Genomic DNA, 12,123 nt, shown 5'->3' with positions numbered 1-12,123 from the left:
CTGCACTAGCCAGGCTTGCGTTTGTTGTTCGGAATGATTCACCGGAGGCGTGACGACGAACCAGTTCTCTTATTCTTCTTGTTGCTACTAGTCGTGTCATTGTTACTGGTGCTCGACGTCGTCGGAGAATCACCACCGGCAGCGGGAGGAGGAGAGCCGACGGCGGCATGCGGCAGTAGCAGCTACAACTACCTCGGCGCGCTGCTGCGGCTGATGATCCCGTGCAAGGCGGCGGTGGCGCCCTTCAGCCCGGCGCCGCCCACCGACGAGTGCTGCCGGGCGGTGCGCGAGCTGGGGCAGCCCTGCCTCTGCCTGCTCCTCGCCGGCCCGCCCATCTCCGGCGCCGACCGCCGCATGCTCACCCGCCTCCCCTCCATATGCGCCGCCACCACCGACGACGACGACAGCGACCTGCGTCAAGACGTAGGCTCGTGCACTGCAACGTAGCATGTAGCAGCACCAGCAGATCCGGTGCTGCCGCCTTTTCTTTACACTTTTACTACTACAGAGCATGCATGCTTCTTCTCCTTCACTTTGTGACACATAATTCCTACTAGCTACGGAACAAGCAAGCATTGACACGCAACTCCAAAGCTAATCCAACCCAGGCACCACTCCTTTTTGTTACGTCCGCCTCCTGCTTGCTCCACCTTCGTTGCTTTTTATCTGCAATCAGTTAACTAATGTATCATGCTGATGATGCAATTGCGCATTGCAACAAAGAGGCTTGTTTCATGGCGTGCACTAGATACGCATCCAACCTCAGATTACCAGCAGCGAGCTAATAACTGTGTGCTACAGACTTTAACGATTCAACCTCCTTCATTTCAGACAGTAATATATCCTATCCGTCCACAAATATAAAATGTTTTGAATATCTTAATATGGACTACATACAGACTGAAATGAGTGAACAAACACACTAAAACGTGTCAACATGCATCAAATTCATAAAAAGAATAGAAGTTAGAACATCTTATATTTGGATGCGGCCCCCCTGATATGCCGTTAGCCCACCCACATGTGGACCCAGGCCCACACGTCAGTGGCACCACGTCAGGGGGCCATACGTTAGAGGATCCGGCTCCTTATATTTGTGAATGGAGGGAGTAACTAATACGGTGCTGCAATTTATACGATGAAAAATCAAAATTTAGTGCTTACATGATGTAATTCCATACAAAAACAAAATAAGATACGTCCCTCGTGTTTTAGCAAGGCTCTGCCAGTCAGCTTGTAAGATTCCTAGTCCCAAATAGCTTTCTTCCCATCTACACACAAGAAATCTAGCATAGAGTTACCTCACAGCATGACCTTACCCGCAGGCATACCCCAACCACCAGGAAGTCCAAGAATTAAGGGCAGCTGCCAAGCAAGCAAGCATGTGCCAAGTCATTCCAAACTTGCCCCCCTCAACTTCTCTGAGTAGATGTTCAAGCTAATATATAACCAGGCGCCAGCAGCTCCACTTGATCACCCCTCCCTCTTCTTTCCATTCAGTTACATCATCGGTTGCCCCGCACACAGGGACTCCTTGACTGCCTAACGTCATAGTCACCATCCTGGCCTGTATATAAAGGTCACATACATCTCCATCAGAAGCCGGTCTGTTCATATGGATCCCAAGGTCGCTGTTGCTCTCACCCTGTCTCTCGTAGGTGGCTTAAGCACCTCCCTCGGTACGCTTACATGCATCTTCCTTCAGCCCTTCACTCCTGCTGTCTCTTCATACTATTATCATGTACTCCCTCCGTTCATAAATATAAGTCTTTTTAGAGATTCCAGCATGGACTACATACGGAGCAAAATGAGTGAATCTACACTCTAAAATATGTCTATATACATCCATATGTAGTCCATGTTGGAATCTCTAAAAAGACTTATATTTAGGAACGGAGGGAGTAGTATTCATCATTGGCATCAAGTGTTTCATTTGATGCATGCATTGCCTTTGCAATTGTTTCCCTTTAAAAGCTGTAACTGGTAGTGTGGGTTTTCCATTTAGTTGCTCCAATCAAGATTCATTTCTCACAGTACATCTTAAGCACGAAATTGTACAAGGTCCATGGGGGCATCCATAAATATCCTGTGAGAATGTTATGTGGGCCGTTAGTATGGTAGTTTGTTCAAAGTGAAACATAATATTGAGCAATTAATCTTTTCAGTTTATACTTGGCATCTAACAGCTGAGAGAAAATAGACTGCTACTGTTACACCAAGAATGGGAAGAATTTGTGTACACATTATTTTCGATGAAGCACACATGAGCATGAGGATTACACGTCCTTACCTGTTAGTTCAGCACACCCGCTTCCACGGCAGAATCCACTCGCTCATCGCCCAAATTTGTATCCCCCTACATCTCTGCACTGTGTCCGACTCACCCTACCCATCCTCGACACCAACTAGCCTTTTAGTGTAGGTTTAAGTTTTCTGGAAAGACGCTCCAGCTTTTAAAACTGACAAGTGTTTAGTTAGTAAGCCTTTAAGTGTTAAGTTCGTAAGCAACCCAATATGATATAACCAGGATCTAACGTGAATAGAGGGCCCATAAGCTGATGCTTTATAGATACTATTATTGCTATCACTCAAGTGACAGCCAAAAGCAATTTTATTTCTCAATGGGAGCTTTCCCATAATCTATTTGGAAAGCGTTGGAATGATATAGACTAGGCAGAGATCAAATGCAAGATGGTGTACCTCTTGATAGCTAGCATTTGCCTACTACTTTTGCCAATGATACTTTATTGCTACTCATCAGGTGCACTACTGGCAATACTAAATCATGCACCAAACAACAGAACACTCGGGATACTACAGGTGAAATGCTACAACAATTTCCTCAACTCTGCCATAAGGTCACATTGAAAGAACAACATAGGTTTATTTGTACACAAATCAACATTTAATAATCGTTTGACAACTTCTTTATAGGGATTTGCTACTGGGCTCATGTTGAGCATGTCCTTCTTTGACCTGGCCTATGATGCTGTTAATGCAATTGGTTTTCTGAAAGGCAACCTTTGGGTGAGCTTTTTAAGCAAGATGTTTTGCAAAGCATTTGTACCATTTCTTACCTTTTTCATCCTTGCTTTGCAGTTTTTTGCTGGAGCACTTCTATTTTCAGCAATTGCCGATATTTTCCCTGAGCCAGAATGCAGCCCGCCGGATGAAAATGACAAAGAAGTATAAATTCCCTCAACTTTGCTAACAGCCTTTTTCAATCGGCATTTATCAAAAAAGTAACATAGGATTATCCATTATGTTTTTCATTTGGGGAAGAAGACTGTTAACAGTACAGCACGGAAGGAACTTATGATGAGACACCGAAGAAGAGTCATCTTTAGTGTAATTGTCACCGCAGTTGGTAAGTCCTATGTACTTGCAAAACTTGTAACATATAGTACCAAAAATGCATCACAGTGTTTTCAACAACATGAGCCCGGAAAGACAAAACATGCCCTTTAATAATTTATACAGAAATCCAATTTTTGGTGATAGGTGTTCTTTCAGATGATTTTCTTATATAATTATACCTAACATTTTAGTACCGAGCTTGAGCATATTGACACCAAATAAATGTATGGGGCTTGTTCATACAAGACAGTGTACAGAAATATTAGATTAATTACTCAAATTGAACACCTAAATACAGTTCAAGATCATGGACATGATTTAACAAGTGATACTGGCAGTAAAAGTAGTTATGACCAAAAAATAGTTATATTTCAACAGCGCCTGTTGAACACCTAAAACTAATTCTATCTTGGCAAGTGATAGCAGCAGTAGTTTTCCATAAAGTACGCATGTCAGAAAAAATAAATCACGCACATGAAAATACAAAGTTATCAAAATTAGGTAGGGCGATATATGCATATACACGTAACGATATGCCCCTTTCCTACAAGTTTATTATTTTCCATGATCGCATTGATGAACGAAGTTCTCATGTCAACAGTTGCTGGTGTGAGTTTGCAAAACTTCCCGGTGGGTACTGCAGCGTTTCTCGGAACCGCAAAGGTATATATTTGAGAAAATACAGTATATTATAGGCAAGCATACAAAATTTGACAAAAACAGTAAATTGCTTTTGTATATGTATCCTTCGCCATTGAATTAATTTTTATGATAAATTTCAATTATATTATTGACAGGTAGTTGAATATATATATATATATATATATATATATATATATATATATTATTGACTGGTATTATTTCTATTAATTTATATACCTGATAAATCATATGGAAGTACTGAACACTCCATACAACAAAATCTACGGGTCATGTGTCTACAGATGTTACATCTCCGTTCGTGCATGTTATAGTAGAATAGCAGTTTTGCTGTTATTCTGGACACATGTTTATTTTAGCCCATAACACTGTTAACATATCGAATAAGTATGAACAAGACACTGAGTTAACATATCGAAGAGTAGTAATATTTGTTGTATATCCTACTAATCTTATCTACCTTTCAGGGATTTCGTGTTGGCCTTAACTTGGTTATTGCTATAGCTCTACACTACATCCCGGAGGTAACTGAATCTATAATGGCTTTTAGATGGAATAGGGAATGGGTATGGAACAGAAAATGTCATCTAAGTATCTACAATGACTTAAACTATACCCCTTTTGGCGGAAACTGAAAGTGGAACTTCCATTCTCAATCTCAATCAGTCACCAACATACAAAATTGGGACTAGATACTCCCTACCTTTTCACGGTGCAAGTGCATAGCAGATATGCCATTTAAGATACATAATAATACAATACAATAGTGTGGTGAATTTTACACAACTGACTCTTATGAAAAATTGGTATATTTCTCATGACATAGCTAAGTTTACAAGATCAAAGAATCTGCTAATACTTGTAGGAATTTTCTGTTCATGTGCAGGGTATTGCTGTAGCTCTCCCTGCATATTTTGCCACTTGCAGGTACTAGCTAAAATATTGTGCAATATGCATCATATATTTTACGCTCTCTCACCTTCACTATTAACTGTCCCTGGCCTGAGAAGTCTCAACTTCGAAATAACTATCCATCGAGGGGTCAATAGGTTAATGCAATACTCCATTCTACCCCTACTTAGCATGCTCTGGAAGAGTTAAGTGCTTGCAGTATCTCATTTAATAGGGGTATGCATGGTCATTCCTCATCACTTATTAGATATAGTGCTTTCTTGGTCTATGCGAATTCCGGGTTGAGGAGACTTGCAGCTAAACAAGGAAGTACATATTTTAATATGACAGTATTGAATTACATGTAGGAGTATTTTATACAAAATCTCGTCTTAATGATCAGAAAATAGTCACAGCTTAGTTGGTTTAATTCAGAAGGCTAGTTCCCTCAAAAAAAAAAATCAGAAGGCTAGTCGAACTAGTTATTACCTGAAGAAGCATATAATTTGTTGTATAATAAAAAAGAAGCGTATAATTGCTAAAATACATTAAGTGTTCATAATAAATATTATAGTCACACTGATTTGGAAAGAAAATAAGCTTTGCAGTTTAATAATAATGTTATTTTGTGTCTATGATGCAGCAAATGGCAGGCGTTCAAACTAGCAACACTTGCTGGTTTTGCAGAGCCAATAGGTGTAATTATCGTGGGTATGTTGACTTCGCTTATTTTATTACAAGTGACTTGTTCAAAGCAATTGAGTTTTCCCCATGAGGTCATGATGTACTGACCCATGTTACTATCTGTTTGAGAAGCTCAGTCATTGAAAATGGATCGTGCTACATACTAGAGCATAAAAAATGCTCTAATCAATGAGATGCAGAGCTGCATTAAAAGCAAACAACCAATTGCAACTAATCTTTCTCTAGCACTTATCTTTACAAGCAGATTTTTTTCCCCTTCAATGAGTAATATCCTAGGTTGAGTTTGTGCACTTCATTTCTATTTTCCTCTTTTGTATCTCAAACAATGAGTATAAAATTGTGCTACTTGCAGCATATCTATTTCCGAGCAACTTAAATCCAGAAATATTGGAAGGTCTACTTGGATTAGGTAATGAGAAACAAACAGTTCAAAAATGTTAATAAGTTTTGGTAAGTAACATAATATTTATTCAAATTTTCCATTTTGCACAGTGGGAGGAGTAATGGCATTTCTGACACTGTATGAGATGCTGCCATTAGCAATTGAATACGCTGGACGCAAGGATGCTGTGAAAGCTGTATTCGTTGGCATGGCTTTTATGTCCATGAGGTGTGTTACACTTACACTCATATGATACGCAATGCAATTCAAATTACATAAGGCAATTATCTTTTATGTGTGCCAGTATGTCAAAACTGAAAAATCACAAAGGTCTTGTATGAAAATTTGTATCTTCATATTTTTTATAACTTAATGAATTTTAGTCCAATATATAACTATCTAAAAAGACTTCGGAATACCTTTTGTTCATGACTCGTTACATATAGAGAAACAACTGCTTCACACAAATTTAAGGGGCTGTATTAGTAATATACAGAAGAAAACTCATAAAGATGTAGTGATATAAGATCATAATTTGATGAGGAATTGATACAAAAACTATTTGATTAACATTATCTAACAATGCACCGATACATAAATTGGTGTACCAGTACCATTTATATCAGCTACATTTTCCTTCACATCAATGCACATATGTTTGGAAATGTCTCTTGACGTTCGATAAACTTCAATTGGCAGCTTGTACTTCCTGGAAGTTAGTCTTCCAAAGGAGATGAGCGCTTAAAATTTCAGTCTAACCGAATAAGTGATATGGGCAAATGCATCATGTACTTGCAACAAGGTATATTACTTTTCCTTGACATTACTATTGTGCTATTTATTAAGAAATAAATTTAACTGTACCTACTCCTTACAAAATTTAGTTTCCAAATTACTAGAAATGAATAGTTGAACCTGCAGTGTCATAAACCGTCAATAATAGTGCCATGTATCTACTACAATATGCCATTCTAAGTAACTACGGCTGTGCACAGACATAACAATCCTTGAGGTATCATGAAAACCTAGTAACTATGGAAGGTGCACTTTAACTACGAATGATCCTCAGCAACCCTCCACTCAAGTAATCAGTCCTGCACTTGTCCAAAACGAGTCCCTAACAGTAGCAATTAATTACACTAGAATTTGCATGTATCAACTTAATTGCTTTGTGTGTTCCTTTTACACTATAGATACAATGGACCTAAGTAATCACTGAGAAACAAAAGATGGATAATATTTGGAAAATCATATTTTAAGTGAACTATACTTTTGCAAACGATAATCATAACTCTGAAGAAAAGATACAAGTCCGAAGAATTGGTTATGGGAAACAAATTTGGCGATCTTACCTTGGTATCATGAAAACCTAGTAACTATGGAAGGTGCACTTTAACTACGAATGATCCTCAGCAACCCTCCACTCAAGTAATCAGTCCTGCACTTGTCCGAAACGAGTCCCTAACAGTAGCAATTAATTACACTAGCATTTGCATGTATCAACTTAATTGCTTTGTGTGTTCTTTTTACACTATAGATACAATGGACCTAAGTAATCACTGAGAAACAAAAGATGGATAATATTTGGAAAATCATATTTTAAGTGAACCATACTTTTGCAAATGATAATCATAACTCTGAAGAAAAGATACAAGTCCGAAGAATTGGTTATGGGAAACAAATTTGGCGATCTTACCTTGGTATTTCATTCATGGAACTGGCAAGACAACATGACCTTTGCAGCATCACATTTCCATATTTTCTACAGGTGCTGATTGGAAGGAGGTGTATACAATTACATTCAATGATATGTTTTTCTCCAATCTATTACAATGGCCTTCAAATCTGGGCCCTCAACGATGACCCCCCAGTTGCAGGGCTACCGTAGCTGCAAGAAAATTAGAACTCTCTCAAACTCTGACAATGTACATAACGAATAAAACTGTACTTACTGGAAGAAGAAAAAAAGACTCGTATGATGTAAATAACAGAAAGGAAAATTATGAGATGAACCCTTGATCTCCATTTGTTACCAAAGATAACTGTACCTCGTGTGCTCCAACACAGTATACTTCGAAATTTACTTTATGCAAAGGTTAAACCCAGTGACTTGCTATCAGTTATTGATATATTGTTTTGGTAAGAGATACATATGGATTCAGGCCAAACTCATGAGATCCAGAATATGTTTTTTTTTATGGATAATGGAGGCGGTTATTACCCCCGGCCTCTTCAGTGTAGATGCATATAGCCTTATTACATAGTTTATTAAATAGTGGCCAAACCATGCCGCACCAAAACATCAAAACAATCATCGGCAGTATGTTTGGAAGGCTGTAACCCAAGAACTTAAATTTAGTATATTGTAAGAGATTTTACACTAGTGGGCTATTGGCAAGTTTACAGAAGCTCTAAAGGGAAGCTCCGGTTTGGCTCTCATTGGTTTTAGGCTTTTAGCATAACTTAAAGCTAAAGTGAACTTAGCCGGCAAGAGTAAAACGGTTCCAAAACTGCTTTTGTTGATATGTCATGGACACAAGCAGGCATCAGGGCAGTCTAAGCCTCTTTAATTGGTTTTCATTTTTGTTTTCTCCGTTTAGTTTTTCCCTCACATCTGTCCTCTTTAAGCATTAAAATCAACGTTTTGTTACGAAAAGCACATAATCAGTCTCTTTCACTGTGTTACCATAATCCCAGTTGGTTGGTTCTCTGAATTCTGAAGCTTGGATGCTTCGTATAAGCAATTTGATTTCCAGAACTATCTTGGTTTCCACATTAGGCTCAATAACCAACTTAATTGAACAAGAATATTACGATCGGCCAACATTTGAAAGTTTAGGTTAATAGAAAATCTCTAGAACACCAAGCAGCAAAATAGTACTCCCTCCGTTCACAAATACTCCCTCCATTCCATAATGTAGTGCCTATAGATTTTTACAAAAGTCAAACATTACAAACTTTGACCATGTTTATAGAGAAAAGTAGGTACATCTAGAATACCAAATGCACATCATTGGATACATCGTGAGTTATATTTTCAGAATGTACATGTTTGGTAGTGTAGATGTAGACAGTTTTCTCTATACACTTGGTCAAAGTTGGCAAAGTTTGACTTTCACAAAAATCTATAGGCACTACATTGTGGAATGGAGGGAGTATAAGAAGTTCTAACTTTTTTCTGAATCGAATGTATATAAACACGTTTTAGTGGGTTTGTTCACTTATTTCAGTCTGTATGTAGTACATATTGAAATATCCAAAACATCTTATATTTGTGAATGGAGGGAGTAGATGGGATCAAGGGACTTTCAAGTGCTATGACAGGCAAGATTGCGTAAAAAAAAAGACAATGGATCTGTTACATTCGTCCAGTGTTTACTAACTGCTGACTCTGCAATCTACCCAACCTCAAGAAAGTGTATGCTTCAGCCTTCAGGTATTGCATGGAATCAGCAAGAACAGAACTACATACACACTTGCGCACAATTGACCTTGAGATCAACTCCACGGATTAGCATACAAACACACAAGCTTGGTGCACCCCAATATGGTGTTTTTTCTGTTTTTTTTAATGAACTCAATGCAAAAATACTCCTGTGTTTACAATAACCTCATACCTATATATAGGTGGCTGGTGGCATACTGCCAGAGCCTTAAGGCCGACTTGAGCCCTTGAAGAACTTGTATACAACTCAAGATGTAGTACATGCAGACTCCAAGAGATGAATGAGGGAAACATACCAGCCAAATTAATTAAGGGGTACTTTATTTGACGACAGCCTGACAATCCTAAACATAACTCTGATTCCCTAACGTACTCATCGTGTGTTATTCTCCAGGTGCAACTTGCATTATAGCAGAGCATTTCTACGTGAAATACTCCTGCAATGACCAAATCAAATGTAGATCCACACACTTCCTACAAAATCTTCTGACAAAAAGCCCTAAAAGTTAGGCTTCACTTCCTCCGACTCTGGTCATGGTATTTCAATTCCGATTGCACCACCCATCAAAGATTTGACAAAAGTTTCTTACCTTCGGCCTACTACCCTCACCTCCCTCTCTTTGGCGGAACGGTAACTTGATTAACAGTAGCTACTGCACTAGGAGCAAGGTCAAAAATAGGCAGCATTCTATTGACAGCACCCGTGTACTTGGGCAATCTGGAGTTCTAGACCCTCCCATCAGAAACAGTCTACCAGATTAGAGCGGGCAGGTACGATGCTGGCTGAAGGTGAATTTTCACAGACAGTTTCGTTAAGGATCCTCCGGCACGGAGGGATGTGAAGAGATGTTATTCACAAACAGTTAAAACTTGTTAATCCGTCGAGCCCCTTCCCTTATATCCTTTGCTACAGCCTACAAGCATATTGCCCAGATATCCTAAGTACTATCATGAAACGGATCCTAGTACAATGGCATGTGCTCCCAAGAATTGAATTGGATTTCAGAGATGGGTTCAAATTCTAAATAACTGGAATATATTACAAATCCAATTTTTTAGGTCCAAACGAATGCCAGGGTAAATAAGAGAATCTCCACCTGCTAGAACTGGAACGGAATCAACTACTCCAATTCAAGTTGACCCAGGCTTTGGAATCAGATTCCAATCCCATGTTTCTAGGGCACGATGCATATTACCAACGCGGGTGGTACATTTCGTTTACCTAATAACAGCAAAAGCGGGGACAGATCTGGGGCAAAATCAGTAAATCTAGCAAACAGGAGACAGATCGTGCGCACCTCGCGAACCAGAACGAATCTGGGGCGGAAACAGATCAGCGCGGCGCGAAGCGTTCGCATGTCTGCCGCGGACAGGTCGGGGAAGAGGGGACGATCGTCTGGCCATCGCCGTGCGGAATGCCGTGCTGGGGCTAGGTCTTCCAGTCGTCGAACCAACGGCTAGGAGAAGGGGAAGGCCACTTGGCACTTTTATTGCGAGGCATCTTCTTTTTTTTCTTGAATACGCATGAGTGTGCGTACTACTCCCTCCGTTCCTAAATATTTGTCTTTCTAGACATTTCAAATGGACACAACATACGGATGTATGTAGACATATTTTAAAGTGTAGATTCGCTCATTTTGCTCCGTATGTAGTCACTTGGTGAAATCTCTAGAAAGACAAATATTTAGGAACGGAGTAAGTATATTATAAAGAAGGGATCGGGGTAAAGAGCCCGTCCACGTTAGCGTTACAGATTACATATATACACTGTACACTAACTCCACCCTCCACCTCCCTCTCCTATGTCTACTGACGCTCCACTACCCACTCCTCCACCTTTGCAAAGAAAGCGTCCATGTCTCCTTGTAGTATGCCCGCTTGCTTCCATATACGGCCCTCACGGGCGACTGCCTGGATGATCCTGTTCTTTGAAGGTGTGGCTCCATCAAAAACGATAGAGTTGCGATGCTTCCATATCTGCCATAGCCCTAGAATGATGATTGCATTTGCATCTCTCTCGGCATGCCTTCTTCCTTCCTTGCCTTGACACCATGCCCCGAGGCTTTCACTCACAGTAGGTATCCACTCCGGCTTGCGCAAGGGATGGCAGATCGCCGTCCACACTTCCCGTGCGATAACACACTGAAGTAGAACGTGGTTTATGCTCTCCTCGTCTTGGCTGCACATAGGGGCAGCAGTCTTGATGATCCAGTCCACGTCTTGCTAGCCGATCGGACGTCCAACACCTGTCCTGGATTGCGAGCCATGTAAAGAAGCGACATGGCGCCGGTGCCCTTGATTTCCATGTGAATTCGGCCGTGGGGATGACCTGCTGGTCCCAAAACTTGGCTGCATAGGTGCTCCGCGCAGAATAGCATCCGCTTGTTTCCCATGCTCAGGAGATGGCATCATTTTGTGCTGGGTCAAGCTCGACTTGTTGGATCATCGTCCACAATTGTAGGTACTCATGCAACGATTCAACAGTGACCTCCGGGCTCACCTGGGTGACCCAACTGTCGTTCTGAAGCGCCTGGGAGACAGTGCATGTTCTTCTTATGTTCTTCCTGACTCGCCAGTATGCCAAGGGAGCGATCTCTCCGATCCGGTGGCCTTCAAGCCATCTATCCTCCCAAAAGAGTGCAGTATTTCCATCCCCTAGGGTCCATCGAGTAGCCGCGTTGAA

At 40.4% G+C, this 12,123-nt stretch overlaps 1 protein-coding gene and 1 long non-coding RNA gene across 2 annotated transcripts; one reads left to right on the top strand and one right to left on the bottom strand.

Annotated features, from left to right (window-relative positions):
- Positions 1-586, top strand: LOC123157213 (uncharacterized). The gene has a single exon (XM_044575469.1). The coding sequence runs from the start codon at positions 34-36 to the stop codon at positions 445-447; it is 414 nt and encodes a 137-aa protein (XP_044431404.1). The 5' UTR covers positions 1-33; the 3' UTR covers positions 448-586.
- Positions 587-1,110: 524 nt separating this feature from the next.
- Positions 1,111-10,910, bottom strand: LOC123157214 (uncharacterized). The gene is made up of 2 exons (XR_006478813.1): positions 10,739-10,910; positions 1,111-7,883 (listed from the first exon to the last, which is right to left on the bottom strand). It is a non-coding gene; the product is annotated as an uncharacterized lncRNA (long non-coding RNA).
- Between the last annotated feature and the right edge of the window lie 1,213 nt (positions 10,911-12,123).

Source organism: Triticum aestivum, chromosome 7B (genome assembly GCF_018294505.1).
Source record: "Triticum aestivum cultivar Chinese Spring chromosome 7B, IWGSC CS RefSeq v2.1, whole genome shotgun sequence".
NCBI lineage: Eukaryota > Viridiplantae > Streptophyta > Magnoliopsida > Poales > Poaceae > Triticum > Triticum aestivum.
This window is presented reverse-complemented; position numbering and strand designations above follow the sequence as displayed.

What these genes read in the sequence shown, in the direction of transcription:
- LOC123157213 (XM_044575469.1), top strand. Translation starts at nt 34, where the DNA reads ATGATTCACCGGAGGCGTGACGACGAACCAGTTCTCTTATTCTTCTTG.